The 26,080-nt window shown below is 41.0% G+C and overlaps 1 protein-coding gene and 1 pseudogene across 2 annotated transcripts in view; both read left to right on the top strand.

Moving 5' to 3' along the window:
• LOC141107721 (cytochrome P450 2C8-like) overlaps window positions 1-9,625 on the top strand; it is a 36,098-nt pseudogene extending 26,473 nt beyond the window's left edge.
• Window positions 9,626-18,710: 9,085 nt separating this feature from the next.
• LOC141107722 (cytochrome P450 2C8-like) overlaps window positions 18,711-26,080 on the top strand; it is a 73,565-nt gene continuing 66,195 nt past the window's right edge. The window contains exons 1-2 of one of the 2 annotated variants that reach the window (XM_073598642.1): window positions 18,711-19,020; window positions 19,121-19,283. In XM_073598642.1, coding sequence (XP_073454743.1) covers window positions 18,742-19,020; window positions 19,121-19,283 — 442 coding nt within the window. In that variant the 5' untranslated portion in view covers window positions 18,711-18,741. Of the gene's footprint in view, window positions 19,021-19,120; window positions 19,284-19,922; window positions 20,006-26,080 lie in introns of those variants that run through there. The other variant, XM_073598643.1, reaches the window with a different exon arrangement.

Here is a 26,080-nt window from a genome sequence, read left to right as displayed (position 1 = left end):
ATGTTTATAATATTATAATTTACATGAGGCTGATCAGTTTCAAACAAATACCATATTTTAAAGTTAATTGGTCCTTTGTGTGGGTATTTACCTAGATCTTCAGATATATATCAAGGTTGCTGGCTTGCTACCTAATAAACCGATAACAGCTAATAGAGGAGTCTATGGGAGAGAGCATATACAGTACATATAGATATCAAAGGCTTGCAGCCCTTGCGTCTATTTTTTTATGTATGTGAGCATGTGTGTTTGTTACACAATAAACATATGCACGTACCACTAACTGACTATATAAAACACTCCCTTGCTACCCCTACTGTGCTTAAATATTTAAAAAACAAAAAAAAACTTAAATACAATAATCGAATGGCTGCAAAAATAAACTTGTGTTTCCACAGTGCTCAGATTTATATATGAATAAAAATTTGGCACAATCTAATAACCAAAATACTGTAAAAAAAAATCTAACGTGCATACAGCACTTGATTAGTAAACAATTTACAAAGAAAATGCTTCTCATAAAATCTCAAAAATAGTATCAATCCTCTAAATCTTCACATTTCACCTCGTGTATACCATTAGACTTCTTATCCAATATATACTTCAAACTTGTGCTCTGTGACACCCACCACCGTTGTGCTTATGCGCTCACCTCTATGTATGGACTTGCAAAGATTCAGGTCACAATGCGCCCTCCCCTCAGGAGTATCATCCAAACTCAAATTCAGATGATATTGTTATTGGTTTTCTTCCTCATGCACAAAATGGTGGCGACATTTAAACTCCCAACAACAAAAAGGTGTGAGGCACAAGTTTGAAGTATATATTGGATAAGAAGTCTGGTGGTACATACATGGTGAAATGTGAAGATTTCGTGGCGTGATACTATTTATGAGATTTTATGAGATACATTTTGGTTGGATATTATTTACCTGCTAAGTGCCGGTTCACACTAGACGCGGCACGACTTGCAGGTCGCCTCACCGAGGCGACCTGCACACGACTGCCGGGGCGACTTGCAAGACGACTTCTGTATAGAAGTCTATGCAAGTCGCCCCCAAAGTAGTACAGGAACCTTTCTTCTAAGTCGGAGCGACTTGCGTCGCTCCGATTAGAACGGTTCCATTGTACAGAACGGGAGGCGACTTGTCAGGCGGCTAGGTCGCCTGACAAGTCGCCCCCGCGTGAACCGGGCCTAAGGGATGTATGCAGGTTATATTTTTTCACAGTATTTTGGTTATTTTATGGAGCAACACTTGTATTTGTATATACATGTACCACTAAGGCCTCATGCACAGTGGACGTTATAAAAACACCAGTATCGTTAGCTGTAGAAAGCTGTAGCTGTAGAAAGCTGTAGCTGTAGAAAATGTTTTGCAGCGTTTTTGCAGTAGTGCTTTTCAGTGCTTTTTTTTTTCCGCAAAACTATACTCCTACAAAAGCTTATGGCTCAAAAACGCTGATAAACACTGAATAGCCATGCTTTTTAGCGTTTTTTAACCACTTCTGGACCGCCGCACGCCGATGTATGCCCTCACTTTGAGGACGAATATCGTTGTATTGGCAGCAGCTAGCTGCCATAACCCCGGTTTCTCCGTGTTCGGACGGCGGTCCGGTACAGGATAAAAGTGGTCTCTGCGGCGGATTCACCGCAAGATCACTTTTATTGGCGACGGGAGAGGGGCCCCCTCCTCCCTCCGCGATCTGGTGCCCTCCGCCGCTTACTGGAGCCATCAGCAGTGGCGGAGGCAATCGGATCCTTCCCGTGGCTGTGCATGGAGACGAGTGAGGGGAAGATGGCCCCCACCCATCTCCATGATACTGCAGGGCGGAAGCAACATCAAAAAGTCACTTCCGCCCATAGCTCTTAACCTCCCTGGTGGAATGATTATTTCAGATTTTTGTGTCTCAAAGCAGTACAATTAGCGGTACAGTATATATTATATAAAACTGCATGCAGGGCTTTGGACAAAGCACTGGGGACAAAAGGGATGTGAAATGATTTCATACAGTATGTAATCTGTAAGATTACAGTGTACTGTATGTATGATGAATTTTCACTTTTTTGAATTTGCCACCAGGCTCCGCCCCCATGCGTCGCAAGGCTCACAGGGAACGGAGCCTGGCACAGAGAGGCTTCGGGCAGAGGACAGAGCCCACAGACACCGCAGGGGGACATCGCAGGATCCTGGGGACAAGGTAAGTATACTGCACCAGGATCCTGAGATGTAATCCCGAGTGTGGCTCGGGGTTACCGCTAATGGTGCTGAAATTTAACCCAGCGCCACACTCGGGAAAACCATCAGGGAGGCTACAGGGCCATTTTTTTTTTCATTTTTTTAAATGACCAAGTTTTTTTTTTTATTGGATTTTAGTGTAAATATGAGATCTGAGGTTTTTTTTTCGACCCCGGATCTCGTATTTAAGAGGTCCTGTCATGCTTTTTTTCTATTACAAGGGATGTTTAAATTCCTTGTAATAGGAATAAAAGTGACACATTTTTTTCTTTTTTTAAAACAGTCTAAAAATAAAAAATAAAAGGTAAAATAAATAAGAAAAAAAAAAAATTTAAACGCGCCCCGTCCCACCGAGCTTGCGTGCAGAAGCGAACGCATATGTGAGTAGCGCCCGCATATGAAAACTGTCTTCAAACCACACATGTGAAGTATCGCCGCGATCGGTAGAGCAAGAGCAATAATTCTAGTCCTAGACCTCCTCTGTAACGCAAAACATGCAACCTGTAGAATTTTTTAAATGTAGCCTATGGAGATTTTTAAGGGTAAAAGTTTGTCGCCATTCCACAGGTGCAATTTTGAAGCGTGACATGTTGGGTATAAATTTACTCGGCGTAACATTATCTTTCACAATATAAAAAAAATTGGGCTACCTTTACTGTTTAAAATTTAATTAAAAAAAGTGTATTTTTTTTTTTAAAAGTGCGCTTGTAAGACCACTGCGCAAATACGGTGTGACAGAAAGTATTGCAATGACCGCCATTTTATTCTCTAGGGTGTTAGAAAAAAAATGTATAATGTTTGGGGGTTCTAAGTAATTTTCTAGCAAAAAAAAATGCTTTTAACTTGTAAACAACACATCTAAAAAAGAGGCCCGGTCCTTAAGTGGTTAAGCTTTTATCAGAGTTAGAGCGTTTTTACTGCTGAAAAACTCCTCTTAAAACCCACTAGTTCTGTTTTTTTTACAGCCAGAAAACGTCCCTGACAAAAAACGCTGATAACAGCCTATGTGTGCACGGACACCTAGAATAACATGCTGGGTCAGTTTACTGGCTGCAGAAAAAAAGGCCTGAAGCCAAAAACAGCAGCTGTAAAAATGTCCAGTTTGCATGAGGCCTTCCTGTTAACTACAAATATGTGTTTTCCTTTCAGGAGAAACAGAACCCAAATACGGAATTTCATGAGGGAAACCTATTGGGATCAGTACTTGATTGTTCTTTGCAGGTACAGAGACTACAAGCAATACCCTGAGATATGCTTTCATTATAATGATGAAATACCCAGAGGTACAAGGTATTATTTTTGCTCCTTATGCATTATTTGTTACTCCAAATCCATCTTTGCCACTGTTTTCCACATAATAGCCTTGTTAAAAGAATTGTTCTTTATACTAAAAAGGATGAAATAAAGGTTAACTTATAGCAGAAACAAAAGTCATGTCATCACTAGGTCCTCACTTGACCTGATGACATAGCAATGGGTTGTGACGTGGCCAAACAAGGACTTACTGATTAGTTTGCCTTTGTTTTATGTGCTGAGCCTGAGCCTCCGTCTTTATTATTTTCTCTTGTTCATATGCCCAGTATGGCCTGTGTTCCATTCCTGGATCCTGATTTCTTTGCTTGGCTGGGTTTGCATGTTTAATAGGAAAATCAGCTTGGAAAGGTAAATGGCTATTACCGGATTTGTAGCTAAGTGCCATGTCTGTCTTCTACTCTGTCCTTCTCTTGTATCTCTGTTCAGTCTTTGTCTTGTCTCCGGCTAACTTTTTATTGTTTAATCCCGGACTTGTCTAACTATCCACTGAAGTTCCAAACTTCAGTTCTCCCACGAATCTCAAATCATGTTTTTGTCATCTGTATTCCTTGCTGCGGTTTTGTTTTCTGATAAATTCCCATGGATGGTATGACTCCACAGGTATGGAGCATTTCATTTATACATGGCTCAAGTCTGCTAGCATGCATTCCTCCATTTAAACTGTGGTAAGTGAATGTTTTTACACTTACAAATCATTACACGTGTTGGTTATTATTATTATTTTTTATGACAAATAATTTGAATAATTTAGTCTATGATTTTTATACAACCGACAGAAAAGGTTCAGAGGGAGATTGACACAGTGGTTGGACAAAACCGACTTCCTTCTGTGGAAGACAGAAGCAAGATGCCATATATAGATGCTGTTATACACGAAATCCAGAGATTTGCTGATATTTTGCCTACAGGATTATTACATGCTACTAGCAAAGACACCACCTTTCGAGGATACCACATTCCCAAGGTAAAGAGAGATGTATGGGACTAACACTCATAAAAGAACATAATGCAATGTGCACTGATATGCATAGTGAGCAACCAGCTTTCAACAAAATTATGTAAAGAATGGCTAGCTGATTAGTTGTGTTTGCTTAATGTTCTTTGGCAAAGGTTAGACAGTCTGTACTTTTTTTAAAATCAGATAATACACAAATGGACTCTTGGCAGCAGGCCCTGGTATGGGCTAAGATATCACAGGCTTTAAATGGCAAGAATTTAAAAAAAAAAGAACAAAAAAAGGAAAGCAAGCTTTTTATTTATCACATTGTTTAATATTTTTCCTACTTGAAGAGGATCTTTGCTCCCCCTTTTAATGAAAGGAAACTTACCTGTCCAGGGATCTTGCACTAGCCTCCCTCGGGCCAGTTCTTTGCCAGTCTTTAGGGTCCCCAGTGTCTCCATGTCTAGTGTGGGAAGTTGGCTGTGACTCCTTGCTGGTTTCTAAGCCAGCTTCCCATGTGAAAGGACCCGCAGCCTCCTGGGACCTGTGACCCAGAAGGCTGCAGGCAAATTTGGGGGGGGGGGGGGGGACTTCCGCTTGGATTGCCTATCAAAACTAGGTACCCTCTACTCCCAAAAAACATACATTTATACAGTACTGTGCAAAAGTTTTAGGCAGGTTTGGAAAAATGCTGTAAATTAAGAATGCTTTCAGAAATAGAAGTGTTTTTTTTATTAACAAAATGGAAAGTAAATGAACAGATGACAAATGCAAATCAAATCAATATTTGGTGTGTTGCCTCAATTCTTCTAGGTACACTTGTAAACAGTTTTTTGGGGAACTCAGCATTTCATACAGAATCAATGATGTTGAGATCAGTGCTCTGTGGAGGACAAACAATCACATCTAGGGCTCCTTGTTCTTCTTCGTTACACTGAAGATAGTTCTTAATGATATTGGCTGCAGTGGCAGCTGGTGAAGTTTTAGGATGGGGGGGCACAGACCCCCCCCTCCCTTTTTAAACCCCTCCCACTTCTCATAAGGCCCACCCCTTATAGAATCCACCCACTCCATCCCCTGTATTTCACTTGCTTAGACCCATAGTGTCAGGAGTATACAGCTCAGCATCACAGGACAGAGTATATAGCACCAGCAATCACAGGACAGAGCATACAGCCCCAGCATCACAGGACAGAGTATATAGTTTAGCATCACAGGACAGAGTAAATAGCTTAGCATTACAGATCAGGGTATATAGCTCAGCATCACAGGACAGAGTATATAGCTCAGCCTTACAAATCATGGTATATAGCGCAGCCTCGCAGATTATGGTATATAGCACAGCTTCACAGATCATGGTATATAGCGCAGCCTCACAGATCATGGTATATAGCACAGCCTCACAGATCATGGTTTATAGCACAGCCTCACAGATCATGGTATATAGCGCAGCTTCACAGCACAGGGTATATAGTGCAGCCTTTATCTCGACCAATACTGTCTCAATTTTATCCTGATACTGCAACTATCTCTCACACAATGTAAAATGTCTCACTGCTATACTAACACATTCCTGTAGAATTAGGTTGTGCTACTACCTCTAAACCGATGTGAACCTGCTATCCCAACAATCCCTCTCACTCTGATATGTTTAAGATATTGCAACTATTTTACATCCACATTTATCTTACATCTTAATGTAAACCTTCTCACACCCTTAACTGACAGTGTAGAGTGCAGACACATTGCTTACCAAAATAGCTCCACTCAGGCCGTGTATTCCAAGGAGCTGCTGACGTCACTTCCGGGTTTATCACTGGCACAGGGAAACCGGAAGTGACATCATAACTCGGAGGGAAAGGACCGCCCATGTCCTAAGGCGGTGTCAATCTAGAACAAAGCACCCGTGACTGCCTGTGCGCCTATGGACGGGCCGCTGATTGGCTGTATGTTTGGGGTCGTTATCCTGCTGCAGAATAAATTTTAGGCCAATCACATGCCTCCCTGATGGTATGGCATGATGGATAAGTGTCTGCCTGTATTTCTCAGCATCGAGGACACCATTGATCCTGACCAAATCTTCAACTTCATTTGCAGAAATTCACCCCCAAACTTGCCTGCAGACACTCATTATTTTACCGCTTTCCAGACCTTTGGCAAACAAATTGCCTCCTGCTACAGCCAAATATTTTAAAATTTTGTCTTATCAGTCCACCTGCTACTATTTTTCTGCACCCCGGTTCTTTGGTTTTCATGCACAGGACGTGGAAACAAGGCTAAGCAACTCAACTATGCATGAATACATAGAAACTGGGGAAGGGAGGGTTAGGGCCACTCTGTGCAATTACATTTCTCAGAACAGGCTAGTATAAACTATTTATTATTTGAATAATAAAAAAAATATGACTTTACAATCTCTAAGTTAAACTGAGCGAATATTCTGTTTAAGGCACAGTTGCAGAGTTTACTTTATAGCATGAGTTACTAACTGACTGTTTTTAACTATTTCCAATATTTACTCTTTACATTTGGCCCTGCCTGATACTCCCTGGTTGATTGTTTGTGTTGTTGACAAAAAAACATTTTAGTTCTAACTATCACAGTTTTAATGTAGGTTGGAAAATCAAAGTACAGTAATCTGATTTGTCACATTAGATGCCATTTCATTATTTAATGTCATAGTTTTATATGATATCCCATTTGTAGTTCCTTGTATCTAGAGCATCAAAGGCTGCCAAGGTCTGATTTGCAGAGCAACACAACTTTAAAGAATTCTAAGGAAAATAACAAATACAATAATTTAGTTCCTATTTTCATTTCAGAACACTGTGGTCCTTCCTATACTAACATCTGTCTTGAAAGACCCTAATTGTTTCAAGAACCCAACTCAGTTTGACCCAGGGCACTTTCTTAATGAGAATGGGACCTTTAAGAAGAATGATGCCTTCATGCCATTTTCTGCAGGTACCAGAGAACTACTGTATATAATGATTAACACAGGAATCCACTCTATTGATACCAAATACTGCCAAAGACCCATACATAGTATGACCTTCCCATTGTAGAATGGTATACAATGGTTGATGCTTAACATACACATTATGAATTTGCATGCAAGTAAATCCCAAAAGTGATAACACTTACTAGGACATCCATTTATTTGCTTTTTGAAGTTTTATTTATTCATCATCTTCAGCCCAGTAGTGCAATGATATGAGAAAAGCCTCTGGACAGGACTGCAGTCTTATGCCAGTCAGTCTGTGTTGTGCAGCTGCCTTACAACCAGAATATTTCAGTGGGGTCAGATTAGGGGGGCAAATCATTTTCCTCTCCTTTATCAAGAATCAAGAATTAAGGTGAAATCTATATTTCCGATCTCTCCCTCTCATGCCCCTCTAACCCATCCTGTCAGCTGATATTATACTTACCCGTGTCCCCCCATCCAGGTCCCTCACTGATGCTATTTCCACCTGTGGGGACCACTAGGTCAGCACCCTCATGTTAACCCTCTTCAGCTGGTCCCTTTAACTACCCTTGATACGACATCAGACCTCCTCTGTATCCAAAGAGGAAAGACTTCACTGGCCACCTGGATACAGGTCTCACCAGGAAGTAAATATTAATGGGGAGCTGCCGGCGCTGGATAATCACTTGACCATGGCTTAAGGAAAATGAAAGCATGCAATTATGAGAATTCTTTTTTTCTTAACCCAACGATCAGACAGAGGTGGGTGGGAGAGGGTTTACATTTATCCTGAAGTTGGACGTTAAGTTATAAAATGACACAAAATCTTAAAAAACAAAACAAAAAAAGGCAGCGTCGATGGACCAGTTGGTCTTTTTTGCCACCACTCTTCAAGTTTTTAGAATGAGACCTATATATGTAATTGGTGTCTTAAAAAAAAAACTGATGCATAAAGATCTAAAGCTTTGGCTTTCAGCATCACAAGCATAGAATCAAATGTTCCCAAGCACCAGGTTACTAACATACATGATTTTGCAATGCATATTGCTCTTGTAATGGTATTAAAAAGCTAATTTTTTTGTCCTTTCTTTATAGGAAAGCGCATGTGTGCAGGAGAAGGGCTGGCTCGAATGGAACTTTTCTTATTTTTTACTACTATATTGCAAAGATTTACTTTAAAACCTACAGTGAACAGGAAGGACCTAGAGATCACCCCAGAACCCAAAACCAATGCTTCAAGAGCACGGAATTATAAGATGCTTGCTGTCCCTCGGTAAAATATCCATCATACAATGCCAAACATCGTGTCACACTGTGGCTAAAAGCTGTCAACTATAATTATACATTTTTTGGCAGTGCACTTTTTATTGTAACATATTGCAGTTGTTCTAGGTGCACCATTTTGCAAATAAAATAATTTGCGAACTGGATGTAGAATTCAAAATCTTTATTTTTAAAAATGTAAATGTATAATCGCTGCTACAAAATTAAGTGTCCTTAGTTTGCGCACTTTACCATGTTTCCTTCATCTACCAGCAGATGGAAATATCACCTTACATAATCATTTTTATTTCAGTTCTGTTTTGAAGCCTTTATTTTTCTGTGTATGCAAAATAACCTTGTTACAGCCCCAGCTGAAGGTCCTACTCAAAAAAAAAAAAGAAAAGAAGTAAGATGTTCCCTCCTTTTTTAAATATTGCAGAAGAACAAATCGACAATAGTGATGAAAAGAACATTGGGTTGAAGGGCAATGAAGTCGCTGTGTGATGTTCTTGATTCTTAGTTCTTGATTTTTTGGGTGATTTTGTGAAATTTCATGTTCTGTAATATTAAACCAGCAGGATAAATTTAAGGAACAAGCAAAGCATACAAAAAAAAAGGGAAAGATGAATAACGCCACCAGTGCAAATACCATAATGTTGACTTTCTTCCTTTACCAAGCTATATTACACCCCTGTGATGCATGAATGTCAGAATTTTTAGTAGCTTTGTTTATATGAAATTACATATGTAACACAATGTAAGCCTATGCTACCATCTATGGGCAACCCAGTCTATGTTAGTTTCTTTTGATGAGTTACCCTGACACTGACAATCGGTCCTATACACATGTGTTTTCTCTGTATCTTGTATCTGTTTTTCTTGCTCTCAACTGTTATTAATACAATAAAAATATTGAAAAGAAAATATGTAGTGAGAGATATTTTTAATATTAGTTCAGCTGTCTTAAATGAACAAGAACTAAATTTAAAGTGAACCTTTGCCCAGATCATGCACACTAAAGTATTTACATATTCTGAACAAGCACTAAAACACGCCCTTATTCATCTCTGTATCTATCATTATTGTGGAGAAATTTAACTTGGAATTCACAGCGCAGCAACTGAAATCTTAAGGCACGTGGAGGGAAAACTGTGTCTTTCAGCTTTGGACAGAGTAGGTAAGGGTTCAGTTAAGCATTTATTACTGTCTGTGGGGTGGTGGGATTCTTCAAATGGGGATGACTGTTCCAGTATCAACTATCTAGAATGGGAATTCCTATTTTCTTTCACTTTCTATCATGCTTCCAAGACAGAATGTGGACAAACATTTCCCTGGCAGGGGAAAAAAACAATAGGGATTTACACCACTCCCTACTCTATCCAAAGATTAAAAAAATGTTTTGGCTTTGCATACACTGTTTTATGGAGACCAGATTATGGCCAATTTTCTTTAAAAAAAGAACCTCAAATTCAGCCTCTGACATCTCCAAAGGACTGCACATAATTTTTCGTAAATGTAATACTACATAAAACTGACAGAGCCTGTAAACCTACTTAAGCAATGGCCCTGACCCTAAAGGCCTAATGGTGACCTCCAGAGTCAGGGAGAGCTGACATCCTTCCTTGTAGAGTGGGTTACAAGGCATGGTGGGTGTGATGCAAGAAGAAATGATGAGCGCCAGTCACTTTTTGAATGCGAACAAGAGATTTATTGTCTCTTAACAGAACTGTGGGAGAGAGAGGGTTAGGGCCAAGGCACCCTTGAGTAGATGCATTGATAATTGGCAGACTCCGAGACTTCTATAGGTAGACAGCTATACAGTAGAAGGCCTCCAGGCAGATAAAACTTCTATATAGGTAGGACCTCTGTCTCCTATGCCAACTAATCTTGCAACAGTCACTAAAGGTAGTTGTACATAACTCTTGGTAACACAGAACAGTCTTTTACTCATCTCACAGTGTGCCACTGTAGATCTTCACTCACTGCAGTTTTTATTTTTTGCGCTATAAACAAAAAAAGAGTCGACAATTTAAAAAAAAACACAATATTTTGTACTTTTTGCTGTAATAAATAGCCCCAATTTTTTTTAAAAAAAAGCACATTTTTTCCTCAGTTTAGGTCGATATGTATTCTTCTACATATTTTTGGTAATAAAAATTGCAAAAAGCGTATATTGATGGGTTTGCGCACAAGTTATGGCGTCTACAAAATAGGGGATAGATTTATGGCATTTGTATTATTATTATTTTATATACTAGTAATGGCAGCGATCTGCGATTTTTATTGAGACTGCAACTTTAGTGACACATCGGAAACTTTTGACACATTTTTGGGTCGATTGACAATTATACAGCGATCAGTGCTATAAAAATGCACTGATTACTGTATAAATGTCACTGGCAGGGAAGAGGTTAACACTAGAGGGCGATCAAGGTGTTAACTGTGTTCCCTATGTGTGTGTTCTAATTGTGGGGAATGGGACTGACTATAGGAGATGAGAGATCGTGGTTCCCAGCTCATAGGAACTCACAATCTCTCTCTCCTCTCCTCACAGAACTGGGATGTGTGTGTTTACACACATAGGTCCCTGTTCTGCCTATCGTGCGATCGCTTGTGGCTGGCGGTCATCGGTCCCTTTAAGCGGGATAGCAGGCGCGTGCAGGGGGCGCGCACAAGCCTGCTATCCCACTTAAAGGCACCGATGTATAGCTACGACAGTTCACGGGATCGCGCCGACCTGCAGCAGTATAATGACGGCGGCTGGTCGGTAAGTGGTTAACAAGCAAAGCCCCTGTGGACTGCACACTGTTTGTCCTGTAGGCTATGCTATATACAGAATTTCTAAAAAATATGTGATGTGAAAACCTAAAAATCAAGTTTCAGTAACTTTGACTGCTGAAGGTAATTTAAAAAGGGAAGACATATTGTACAAGCATGCAGGGAAAGCAACAAGCAATACAGAGTTTTGTGTTCAAAATGGCTGCTCTGTCTAACTAAGAACTTCTAATACAATTTATATGCCCTAAAGTGGATGGGACCTAGCTATCTAACTTTCTTTGAGGTTCCATCTGTGTCTGTGATGGAATTTATTGAGATGGTAATGGTCATTCACATAGGCTTGTTACTTAGTAGTTCCTTGAGAGGACAATTTTTCAAAGACAGAGAGAGCATGGTGTTCTCATACAGAAAGAGGAAATACATGATGTTAGACCATCTGATCTTGTTGACAATGTATTTTATATTAATAATGTGTTTTATTTATAACTAAAATGGCTGTTCCATTTTCCCCTTCAAGGTCACTATCTGCTTTAGAAAGTGTTGTTAGAAATTTGACCAAATCAATCACTTCTGTCCAGCAAGAAGTATCTGCTGTCAAATGAGAACTGGGTCAGGCCCCTCCAGGCATTAACCCCAATAAACATCAGAAGGATTGGCAATGTGGACAAGAGGGACATGCCGCAAAAAATTGCAGATAAGGGCAAAACAGGCAGGCAAGCTGTGGGAATCGCTTCAACCTGTCCATCTGTGGTTTTGAAAGGCCATTAGTCAAACTGCTTAAAGTGGAAAGTGCCTATACTGTTTAAAATCCAGTAATGCACGATATCACCCTGCTCTGCACTTGCTCGGTTGCTCTTTTTTTGACACTGTGCCAAATTTGTAGAGGCCGATCTGCTGACAGCCTAAAGATTAAAGCTGAACTATTCGTATTTAAGGGTTTAAAGAACAGTTAGGCCTCATTTACACTTGCTTTGACTTCAACACATATTAAAGAGCCTAGCTCTATAACATGCTTTTTTGATGTATTTTTGATGCTTCTACAATGCTTCGATGATGCTTCAATTATGCTTTTTGAAGTTTTAATAAAGGTTGACAGACGCCCTGTGTTTGTGTTGATATCTCATACCTGTAATATCTCCAAATCAAAGTGAAGCTAAAGCTGAATGAAAGCCCCTCAAAAGCTGCAGGTGTTCAGGCGAGCTTTGTCATTGACTTCTATGGAGGCTTTGAAGATGTTTTGAAGCACCACTAAAGCACTGGGGTATAATTTTGAAAGCAAAGCAAACACAATGTGTGAACAGGACTGTAAACTATCCATTTTATTTAGTGACAGGTGCTTTTATTGGCATTCAGAGAGCTTTGAAAAAGTGTGTCCAATGCCATGTTTTGAAGCAAGTGTAAACAAGCCCTTACATTCCTGGCATGCCAGGAATGCTAACTGTCACATTTGCTTATGCTCTCAGCCAAACTATCAAACCATCAAATGGCTGGTGTCATAACTGATCACATGTGCAGTACCATGGTAGTTGCAGATCAAACAGATGGTAGCTGCCTTGGCTGAAATGGATAGGAAGGTTTAGTTCTGCTTTAACTGCTGATCCCGGCTTTGGGCTTCAACAAAATGGCAGTCTCCAGCAAACAAAAACAATGCTGGAGGCAATTTACAGCACACACTAATTTTGGTTGCATAATTATTAATAAATAATCTATGTTCCTTGCTAAAGAACTTTATTTTTTATCAATTGTTTTGAGTAAAGTTCTGCTTTAAATGACAAATGAGTCGGAGGTGACCACCATGGACTACCAGCAAAAATGTAAACAAGCCTCAATGTTAGATCCATCTTGGCTCACCTTATAGACAGCTAACTATCTTCCTATCCCCAGGGAAGGGGTCACCTGTAAATCTATCCAAGTGTTTGATCAAACAATTGATCAGATTCGGGTGGTGGTCACCCAGTAGACCTGGGTCTGAATGCCCTGCAGGTGTTGTATTTAAGTCGACTGCTACAGGAGGCTACAGTACATCCAACAATGCATTCCAGGGATTAGAGGAAATGGAACCAGCTCCAGAACCTGGTCAAGGCTTATTAGACTCAACAGATATGGAATGACAGACAGAGAAGGTGGGGGTGCTGCAGTTGCCAACTCAGTGTAGGCTGAAGATACTACCATTACATGAGCAATTTATCAAAAAATGGAATTGTAAGTGATGTCACTTCCTATTTTAGATGCACCATTTCCTGGCCAGTACAGCCAGGGGACACCTCCTGTAAGCAAGCCAATCTGTGCTTGGTTAGATGGTGTGAAGGGCAGGGGAGACATTGGGGTCTATTAGACCCCTAATGTCTTCATTAAGAGTACATGTCACCTGCCCAATGCTATCACATAGGGGTTTATTAACCCATTGTGATAGCAATAAAGTAAAAATACATAAAAAAAAAGAACAGAGTTTGAAAAAATACAATTATAATAAAATATATTAAAATGTAAAAAAGAAAATTGCCATAACCCCTGTTACCTCGCACACCTGAAAAAGCGCGAAAGCACACCAATGGTGTGCACACGCATGTAAATGTATGTAAAGGCTTTTAAAGTGTCACCTATGGTGATTTTTGGGCACAATCATTTTTGGCTATATTGTGGGTGCACTCAATTTTAAGACATGGAATGTTTGGTATCTATTTACTCGGGGTAACTTCATCTTTTATATTTTAACAAAAAATGGGTAGTATGGTATTGCGTATTTTTGCACTACAATTCATTATATTATATGTTTTTCCTGAAAATTTGCGTTTATTAAACAGTTGCACTAATATCATGTGACATAAAATACTGTGACATAAAAATTTGAAACTATCACCTTTCTATTCTAAAGGGCAGAAGTAGATGTGCCTCTTAGGTAAAACTGTATAGAATTTATTAAGCAATGTATAAAAGCACTTACATCTTGGTAAGTGAAATAAGGCAATCAGGGGGTCCTGTAGGGTGAGTCTATGCTCTCGCTGGGTTGCTCAACAGCTTGACAAATGAGCGCGCCTGTTACTACCATCAGCAGAGGGCACGCTCGGAATTGTGTTACATCGTATCCTGTGCCGTCACAAGCCCACTGATGGGGTCCACCTCTGTTCCAGCCCTCCTTCCTGTTCCAGTTACACTCTGAGCCGAGGATCGGCGTTCACAGGAGACTAGGCAGGATGAAGCATCTACAGCAGCAACCCGGTGAGAGCATAGACCCCCTGATGTGCCTTACTTCACTTACCAAGATGTAAGTGCTTTTATACATTGTTTAATAAATGCTATACAGTTTTACCTAAGATGCGCCTCTACTCCTGTCTTTTACATGTTCCTGGAGTGTGCTTTTACAATAGGCTTGCCCTAAGTTCTGAACTGTTACTATCACTGCAGGATTTCTATCTGCTGTTTCACTATAGAGACTTGCCCCCCCCCCCCCTCTCACTACCATTCACGGCTATCCTATCGAATACCTACCCAAATATTGATGTTCCCCCCAGATTATCAGTGATTAACAGCTTGCGCCAGTACCATCCCATTGTATGTCTATTCTACAGGGCCTCTGCTTTTAGTTACATAGTTACATAGTAGGTGAGGTTGAAAAAAGACACAAGTCCATCAAGTCCAACCTATGTGTGTGATTATGTGTCAGTATTACATTATTTATAAATTGAATTGAATACAAAATGTATTTGTAAATTGAAATCATATCCCTTTCAGAAAATAAATAATATTCTGGGGGTTTAAGTAATTTTTTACTAGTCAAACAACATTAGAATTCTACTATAGCTTGTGGGCGGAGCATTCGACCGGAAATGTATGATCACGGCGTCGTACACTTTAGCTACTTCGTCGACTCTTCTTAGAACATCCGACAGACACCATAAACCTTCAATTGACAGAGTCGACCTTAATTAATTTGGGTTCTCGTACGAATGCATTTTTTAACAAAACAAAATATATAAAAATGAATGTCGAGAGTAACTAAATACATTTATTTTTCGGACGAAACCGAAATTCTGAAACAAAATATTTCAGTGTGCACATGTCTACTAGAAACAACTGCCTGTGGAAGAGAATTCCACATTGTTACCGCTCTTACAGTAAAGATCCCTCTACACAGTTTAAGGTTAACCCGCGTTTCTTCCAATTTTAGTGAATGGCCACTTGTCTTATTAAATTCCCTTTCACGGAAAAGTTTTATCCCTATTGTGGGGTCACCAGTACGGTATTTGTACATTGAAATCATATCCCCTCTCAAGTGTCTCTTCTCCAGAGAGAACAGGTTCAGTTTTATTAATTTTGTTGCCCTTCTCTGGACTCTCTCCAGTTCCAGGACATCCTTCCTGAGGACTGGTGCCCAGAACTGGACAGCATACTCCAGGTGCAGCCGGACCAGAGTCTTGTAGAGTGGGAGAATTATTGTTTTATCTCTGAAGTTAATCCCCTTTTTAATGCATGCCAATATTCTGTTTGCTTTGCTTGCAGCAGCTTGGCATTGTATGCTTTTGCTGAGCCTGTCATCTACTAGGACCCCCAGGTCCTTTTCCATCCTAGATCCCCCCAGAGGTTCTCCCCCAAGTGAGTAGATTGCATTCATATTTTTGCCACCCAAATGCATTATTTTACATTTTTCTACATTAAACATCATTTGCCATGTATTTGCCCACCCTATTAATTTGTTCAGGTCTTCTTGCAAGGTTTCCACATCCTGTGGAGAAGTTATTGCTCTGCTTAGCTTAGTATTGTCCGCAAATACAAAGATTGAGCTGTTTACCCCATCCTCCAGTTCATTTATGAATAATTTAAACAGGATTGGTCCCAGCACACAACCCTGGGGTACCCCACTTTCCACCCGGATCATTGCGAGTACTCTGCATTTATCACTACTCTCTGAACTCGCCCCTGTAGCCAGTTTTCAATCCATGTACTCAGTCCCTTTTCAATGTCTAAAAAGCTGGCAACAAAAGTGAGTATACCCATAAGTAAAAATGTCCAAATTGGGCAAAATTAGCCATTTTCCCTCTCCGGTGTCATGTGACTCATTAGTGTTATAAGGTCCCAGGTGTGAATGAGGAGCAGGTGTGAAAAAAATTTGTATTATTGCTCTCACTCTCTAATACTGGTCATTGGAAGTTCAACATGGCACCTCATGGCAAAAAACTCTCTGAGGATCTGAAAAAAAGAATTGTTGCTCTACATAAAGATGGCCTAGGCTATAAAAATATTGGCAAGACCCTGAAACTGAGTTGCAGCACGGTGGCCAAGACCTACAGCGGTTTAACAGGACAGGTTCCACTCAGAACAGGCCTCGCCGTGGTCGACCAAAGAAGTTGAGTGCATGTGCTCAGCATCATATCCAGAGGTTGTCTTTGAGAACTAGATGTATGAGTGCTTCCAGCATTGCTGCAGAGGTTGAGGAGGTGGGGGGTCAGTTTGTCAGTGCTCAGATCATACGCCGCACACTGCATCAAATTGGTCTGCATGGCTGTCGTCCCGGAAGGAAACCTCTTCTAAAGATGATGCACAAGTAAGCCCGCAGTTTGCTGAAGACAAATTGACTAAGGGCATGGATTACTGGAACCATGTCCTGTGGTCTGATGAGACCAAGATAAGCTTATTTGGTTCAGATGGTGTCAAGCGTGTGTGGCGGCAACCAGGTGAGGAGTACAAAGACAAGTGTGTCTTGCCTACAATCAAGCATGGTGGTGGGAGTGTCATGGTCTGGGGCTGCATGAGTGCTGCCGGCACTGGGGAGCTACAGTTCATTGAGGGAACCATGAATGCCAACATGTACTGTGACATACTGAGCAGAGCATGATCCCCTCCCTGCAGAGACTGGGCTGCAGGGCAGTATTCCAACATGATAACGACCCCAAACACACCTCCAAGATGACCACAGCCTTGCTGCAAAAGCTGAGGGTAAAGGTGATGGACTGGCCAAGCATGACTCCAGACCTAAACCCTATTAAACATCTGTAGGGCATCCACAAATGGAAGGTGGAGGAGCGCCAGGTCTCTAACATCCACCAGCTCCGTGATGTTGTCATGGAGGAGTGGAAGAAGCAACCTGTGAAGCTCTGGTGAACTCCATGCCCAAGAGGGTTAAGGTAGTGCTGCAAAATAATGGTGGCCACACAACATATTGACACTTTGGGCCCAATTTGGACATTTTCACTTAGGGGTGTACTCACTTTTGTTGCCAAAGATTTAGACATTAATGGCTGTGTGTTGGGTTATTTTGAGGGGACAACAAATTTACACTGTTATACAAGCTGTACACTCACTACTTTACATTGTAGCAAAGTGTAATTTCTTCAGTGTTGTCACATGAACAGATAAATAAAATAAATAATATAAAACAGATAAAAAATATTTACAAAAATGTGAGGGGTGTACTCACTTTTATGAGATACTGTATCTATGTATAACTAATTCATTGGTGTACTTTGTATATTTTAAAGTGACTATTTTTTGATGATAAAATTCATCTTTTGTACTTAATAAAAGTGGCACTTGGTTGCCTTTGTTACTCCCATTTCTGCCTTAAAAGTCCAAGAGGGCGGCTCCTATTGCACCAGTTGCATGTTCTCTCTTTCTAGATTCAGAACCTGGGCTTCCAGGGAAACAACGTGCTTACATTTTGCAGAGCAGTATTCGCCCTCGATCGGATGATCAAGGAATGCATACATGCCGCAAGATGTCTCACCTCCACAACCGCCAGGCATCTTGGGGGATATACCCTGTCCAAATTAACTAACAACTAGCTTCCTGACACTAATACTCAACAATACACAAGGTACTCAACAATACAATATACAGGTACTCACAGCACACATGCACTTACAGTCCACGTGCACTCACAGTACTCGTGTACCCACAGTCCACGTGCACTTACAGTCCACGTGCACTCACAGCTCTTGTGTACTCACAGTCCACTTGCACTCACAGTCCACGTGCACTCACGGCGCTCGTGTACTCACAGTCCATTAGTTAATGGACTGTGACAGTCCAAGTTGTCATTAGTTATATGACTAATGACAGCAGGATCCCAAATACATGTCCTGTGTATGTGGCAGTCAGTGTTCTAGAATCAAGGCAATCTTTAAAATTAGGTATAACTGGTTCTGTGTAATCTGTAAATGCACACAACCTCCCTAGTGAGGCCCCTTTGGCTCCAGGCCATAAATACATTGTGAACAGCACCAATCCCTTACACACCTCCTTGTTTTATGTCATACACATTTTTATCAGAAAGGGTGCCAGAGTTCAAAGCTCATAATACAAACAGGCAGGACAGGACACAGACACTTGAACTAGTAACCATCAGCATGACACTGGGCGTAGGGACAACACTTCTGCTGGCTACTGGAGTCACTCTTCTAATTTACCTTGTGTCATGGTGGAGAAGGATAAAGCACAGTAATCTCCCCCCAGGGCCCACACCTCTGCCTCTGCTGGGAAATGTAATGCAGCTAAGCATCTCAGAAGTGCCCAAAGCTTTTGTAAAGGTAATATTTTATTGCTGGTGATGGGAGGAATGTTTAACAGCAGTCTTTTCACTTGCTATTCTTTCATTCTGTGTACAACATATCCTATCTTGGCATACAGATAAGTGAGACCTATGGACCTGTGTACACCTGCTACCTGGCCAACATTCCAGTGGTTGTGCTGGTTGGATATGATGCGGTGAAGGAGGCATTGGTAGATCACAGTGATGTGTTCAGCAACAGGGGAGAATTTGAGGTGCTCACTATATTATTTAAAAATTATGGTAAGTAAAGAATTATGATAAACTGTTTTTTTTAAATATCTCACAGTGCATGCTTCATGGAGGGTACCTCAGTGCTCATGTATTTTATGTGGTCTTTGATAGGGGAAAGCTTGGGTGGGGCCAATGCGGTGCCTATATTTAAAAAGGGAACAAAATCTTTACCAACTGACTAAAGACCTGTTAGTTTAACTTCGATAGTTGGGAAGATACTGGAGAGTTTAATAAAAGATCACACAGATGGGTTCTTGCTGGAAAAAAAATATTTTAAGCAACAGAGAGCATGGATTCATGAAAGACAGAAGTCAAACAAATCTGATTTATTTTTATAAAGAGGTAAGTGAAACCTTGGGGTGTCTGTGGACGTGGTATACTTGGATTTTGCAAAAGCGTTCGATACAGTTTCCCACACATGGCTCATGTGTAAGGTAAAATCTATAGGCTTGGAAATATCAGTTTGTAAATGGATAGAAAACTGGCTAAAAGACAGAATTCAGAGAGTAGTGGTTAATGATTCATACTCTGAATGGTCTAAGGTTGTTAGTGGTGTACCCCAAGGTTCAGTGTTGAGACCCTTATTTTTTAATACCTTTATAAGTGATATAGGGTCTGGGATTAAAAGTACCATTTCGGTCTTTGCAGATGACACTAAGCTATGCAGTGGAATAACGTCCTTACAGGATGTCTCCAATTTACAAGCCGACCTCAGTGCACTGTCTAATTGGGTAAATATGTGGCAGATGAAGTTTAATGTTGATAAATGTAAAGTTATGCACTTGGGGGCTAAGAATATGCATGCATCATACATACTAGGGGGAGTACAACTGGGGGATCCATAGTGGAGAAGGATCTGAGGGCTTTGGTAGATCATAAGCTCAATAATAGCATGCAATGCCAAACTGTGGTTTCCAAAGCGAGCAAAGTCCTTTCTTGTATTAAGAGAGGTATGGACTCCGTAGAGAGAGATATCGTTTTGCCCCTGTACAAATCATTAGTAAGACCTCATCTGGAATATGCAGTTCGGTTTTGGGCACCAGTTCACAAAAAGGATATCGGGGAACTGGAGAAAGTGCAGAGAAAGGCAACCAAACTGATAAGAGGCATGGGGGAATTCAGCTATGAGGAAAGATTAGAGGAACTGAATTTATTCTCTCTTGAGAACTGGAGATTAAGAGGGGATATGATCAATGTGTACTAATATATAAGGGGTCCATATAGTGAACTTGATGTTGAGTTATTCACTTTACGGTCAACACAGAGGACAAGGGGGCACTCTTTATGCCTAGAGCAAAAGAGATTTCATCTCAAAATACGGAAAGGTTTCTACACAGTAAAAGCTGTGAAAATGTGGAATAGACTCCCTCCAGAGTCTATTCCACAGCTCAGTAGATTGTTTTAATAAAGGCCTGGATTCTTTCCTAAATGTACATAATATAATTGTGTACTAACATTAATATGTAACGTTGATTCAGAGAAAATCTGATTGCCTCTCGGGGGATCGGGAAGGAATTTTTTCCCCTGCTGTAGCAAATTAGATCATGCTTTGCTGGGGTTTTTTGCCTTCCTCTGGATTAGGGATGAGCTGAACATCCCCCGGTTCGGTTCGCACTAGAACTTGCGAACAGACCAAAACTTCGCACGAACGTTAGAACCCCATTGAAGTCTATGGGACTTGAACTTTCAAAATCAAAAGTGCTCATTTTAAAGGCTAATTTGCATGGTATTGTCCTAAAAAGGGTTTGGGGACCCGGGTCCTGCCCCAGGGCACATGTATCAATGCAAAAAAAAGTTTTAAAAACTGCCGTTTTTTTCGGGAGAAGTGATTTTAATAATGCTTAAAGTGAAACAATAAAAGTGTAATATTCCTTTAAATTTCGTACCTGGGGGATGTCTATAGTGTGCCTGTAAAGGGGCGCATGTTTCCCGTGTTTAGAACAGTCTGACAGCAAAATGACATTTCAAAGGAAAAAAAGTCATTTAAAACTACTCGCGCTATTAATGAATTGCCGGTCCGACAATACACATAAAAGTTCATTGATAAAAACTGCATGGGATTTCCCCACAGGGGAACCCCAAACCAAAATTTAAAAAAAAACTGGCGTGGGGGTCCCCCTAAATTCCATACCAGGCCCAGGTATAGGATTGGGTATATGGGATTGTATAATATTATTTTTTATTTAGTTATTTGGTTGAACTAGATGGACTTGTGTCTTTTTTCAATCTGACTAACTATGTAACTATGTAACTAATAGGCAGCTTGTTGGAAATGCAAGTTAATGTAACCAGGAGCTGGCTAATATTGCCTGCATTATTAGGAGTCACTCTACAGCATTGAGTGAAACTGTTCACTCCTAGTGCTTAGCCTGCACTCTATGTCATCACATCCTGAAGGCAGAGTGACTGGGACCTAAGAGTGGAGCAAAGCATTTTGGGACATGTAGTCCAGGGAGCCAAGTTTTACATTCAGTCTGACTGTTATGGACTACAAATCTCAGCCGGCTGGGGAGTAGAACAGAATGCTGGAAGAGGTCATAAAAAGCCTGTGTAGGACAGAATCACTGTCTTGGGACCATGGCCTGAATCGTCAAGCAGTGACTCGGTACTAGACTATGCTGCGGCCGAGTCGCAGCCTGTACTACAGGGAAAGAGAGTCATCACAAGCAGGTGCAGGAGCATCCACTGCCAGGCACTTCTGATTGTTCGGTGGCAGGCTGGAGGCTGCTCTCATCACATCCATGCCAGATCCAGCTGGACGGTAGTGCAGTGCGATGTGGGGTCCAGCTCTGTCCCTTGAGCCAGACCGTGCAGAGGCCTGCTACGAAGACCTCATGCCACTCTTCAACACAGAAGTTCGCTGGGATTGGTGAGCGGGCACTTGCCCATTCTTTGTACACCAAAGGAAACTGCATGCAGACACCGTTGCTTTTGTCATTCCACTAAGCTTGCAAGGAAACCCTTGTTGCACTTTAATCCACACAGAGAAAGAAGTTAGTGTACATCTTGTTTGCCAGGACACACTGTGCACATAATAAAGAGCTAGTTGAAGACTTACGCCTTCAAATGACTACAGAATATTCCCCCTCCACAAGGGATAAGAACATAGTTACATAGTAGGTGAGGTTGAAAAAAGATCCATCACTTCCAACCTATGTGCGTGATTATATTTCAGTATTACATTGTATATCCCTGCATGTTGTGGTCATTCAGGTGCTTATCTAATAGTTTTTTGAAACTATCGATGCTCCCCGCTAAGACCACCGCCTGTGGAAGGGAATTCCACATCCTTGCTGCTCTTACAGTAAAGAACCCTCTACATATTTTAAAGTTAACCCTATTTTCATCTAATTTTAATGAGTGGCCACGTGTCTTGTTAAACTCCCTTCCGCAAAAAAGTTTTATCCCTATTGTGGGGTCACCAGTACGGTATTTGTAAATTTAAATCATATCCCCTCTCAAGCGTCTCTTCTCCAGAGAGAATAAGTTCAGTGCTTGCAACCTTTTCTCATACAGTAAGTCTAATTTTAATTCTGTCAATTCTATCCTCTGTTAACCATGGAGGTGCTTCCTGTGATGTGTCATAAGGATAAACACTGCAGTTTTGGTTACTGAAGCCCCTGACTCGTGAAGACTGAGGAGAATAAATGTAATACCTTTGCCATCTCCCTGTCCTTTGTAACCAGATGTCCTTCCTCATTCTTTACAGGGCCAATGTGGTCTGTCTTCCCTTTTTTACTGTTTACATACTTAAAGAATTTCTCAGAATTTTTTTTTTGCTCTCCTCCGCTATGTGTCATTCATGTGCTATCTAATTGCACCCTTACTTTTTTTGTTGCATTCTTTATAACCTCTGAATGCTGATGATGATCCCTCAACCTTGTATTTTTTGAAGGCCTTCTCCTTTGCTTTTACAGTTCCTTGCAAAAGTATTCAGCCCCCTTGGCTTCTTACCTATTTTGTTACAGCCTTTAGTTCAATGTCTTTTAATCTGAATTATATGTAATGGATCAGAATACAATAGTCTAAGTTGGTGAAGTAAAATTAGATAAATCTATACATAAAACTATTTTTCAGAAATAAAAAAAACTGATAATTGGCATGTGCGTATGTATTCACCCCCTTTGTTATGAAGCCCATATAAAGCTCTGGTGCAACCAATTACCTTCAGAAGTCACATAATTAGTGAAATGATGTCCACCTGTGTGCAATCTAAGTGTCACATGATCTGTCATTACATATAGACATTTTTTTGAAGGGCCCCAGAGGCTGCAACACCTAAACAAGAGGCACCTCTAACCAAACACTGCCATGAAGACCAAGACTCTCAAAACAAGTAAGGGACAATATTGTTGAGAAGTACAGGTTAGGTTATAAAACATTATCCAAATCTTTGATGATCCCTCGGAGCACCATCAAATCTATCATAACCAAATGGAAAGAACATGGCACAACAGCAAACATGCCAAGAGATGGCCGCACACCAAAACTCATGGATCGGGCAAGGAGGGCATTAATCAGAGAGGCAGCACAGAGACCTAAGGTAACCCTGGAGGAGCTGCAGAGTTCCACAATGAGACTGGCGTATCTGTACATAGGACAGCAATAAACCGTACGCTCCATAGAGTTGGGCTATATGGCAGAGTGGCCAGAAGAAAGCCATTATTTTCAGCAAAAAACAAAATGGCACGTTTTGAGTTTGCGAAAAGGCATGTGGGAGACTCCCAAAATGTAAGGAGGAAGGTGCTCTGGTCTGATGAGACTAAAATTGAACTTTTTGACCATCAAAGAAAATGCTATGTCTGGCGCAAACCCAACACATCACATCACTCAAAGAACACAATCCCCACAGTGAAACATGATGGTGGCAGCATCATGCTGTGGGGTTGTTTTTTAGCAGCCGGGACTGGGAAACTGGTCAGAGTTGAGGGAAAGATGGATGGTGCTAAATACAGGGATATTCTTGAACAAAACCTGTACCACTTTGTGTGTGATTTGAGGCTAGGTGATTTCCAGCAGGACAATGACCCCAAACACACTGCTAAAGCAACACTTGAGTGGTTTAGGGGGAAACAAGTAAATGTGTTGGAATGGCCTAGTCAAAGTCCAGACCTCAATCCCATAGAAAATCTATGGTCAGACATAAAGATTGCTGTTAACAAGCGCAAACCAACTTGAAGGAGCTGGAGGTGAATAGTTATGCATATTGACCTTTTCTGTTATTTTGTCCTATGTGTTGTTTGCTTCACAATAAAAAAAAACATCTGCAAAGTTGTGGGCATGTTCTGTCAATTAAATGATGCAAATCCTCAAACAATCCATGTTAATTCCAGGTAGTGAGGCAACAACACATTAAAAATGCCAAGGGGTGAATACTTTGCAAGGCAATGTATATGCAAACATTGGAGTTAAGCCATCCAGGACTTTTGTTTATTTGTGTATTTCCCATTGAAATGCATTGGCTAATGCTCTTAAAGCAAACCCATCTCTCCTCCGTGTTCTTTTTTCCTAAGATTTTATCCTGATTTTTTGCCTTCTAGCAAGGTTCGTAGTTTAGGGAAGTTGGCTCTTTTGAAATTCAGTGTCTTTATATTCCCCTTATGTTTCCTATTTGTGTGATTTATACTAAAGCTAATTGACCTGTGATCGCTGTTTCCTAAATTACCCTATATTTCCACATCCGTGATCAGGTCTGTATTGTTGGTAATCAGTAGATCCAGTAACACTTTATTTCTAGTTGGTGCGTCCACCATCTGACCCATTAAATTGTGCTGCAAGACATTTAGGAACTGGCGAGCCTTAGACAAATGTGTGGTTTCCTCCACCCAGTCTGGATAATTAAAATCCCCCATTATGATAACACTTCCCATCCTTGCTGCTAATCCAAATTGTGATAGGAGATCTGTCTCCCCCTCCTCCCTCAGGTTAGGGTGCCTATAGCATACTCTCAGTATTACTTTCCCCTTAGCTTCATCCCTTTGGAGCTCTACCCATAAGGATTCCACCTCCTCCTTAGCTCCCTTAGTGATGTCATCTTTCACATTCACTTGTACGTTATTCTTGATATATAGTCATACCCCCCTTTTTTACCCTTTCTCTCCCTGCGATAAAGGGTATACCCTTGAATGTTTGCCAGCCAATCATGAGAGCTGTTGAACCAGGTCTCTGAAAATCCAAATCCTCCTCGTACAACAGTATCTCTAGTTCACCCATTTTGTCCGCCAGGCTCCTGGCATTAGTGAACATGCCACGTAGTTTAGACCGGTCGCATACTATCCTCTTATTGGGTGTTCTGAGATTGCAACTGGGACTTGTTATTTTACTTACCTTGGGTTTGTGTGCTTTAGTCAACCTACCACTAATGCCCCCAATACTACCCTCTGGAATATGTTCCATGATGACTATCCCTACCTCTGGACCCCCCCCATCGCTTAGTTTAAAAACCCCTTTAACGTTTTGGCCATCTTCACTCCCAGCCGATCTGCACCCTCCTCATTTAGGTGCAGTCTGTCCCTTCTATTGTACTGGTGATCGACTAAGAAGTCGGCCCAGTCCCCCAGGAACCTAAACCCCTCCTAACTACACCAGCTCCTCAGCCACTTGTTTACTTCCCTAATCTCCCTTTGCCTTTCTGGTGTGGCTCGAGGTACCGGTAGTATTCCTGAGATTACTACCTTTGAGGTCCTTTTCCTCAATTTAGCTCCTAAGTCCCTAAAATCGTTCTTTAGCACACTCCATCTGCCTCTGAGTTTGTCATTGGTGCCAACGTGCACCAGGACAGCCGAGTCTACCTCAGCTCCTCCCAG

This window comes from Aquarana catesbeiana, linkage group LG09, assembly GCF_042186555.1.
Source record: "Aquarana catesbeiana isolate 2022-GZ linkage group LG09, ASM4218655v1, whole genome shotgun sequence".
NCBI classification, from domain to species: Eukaryota; Metazoa; Chordata; class Amphibia; order Anura; family Ranidae; genus Aquarana; species Aquarana catesbeiana.
This window is presented reverse-complemented; position numbering and strand designations above follow the sequence as displayed.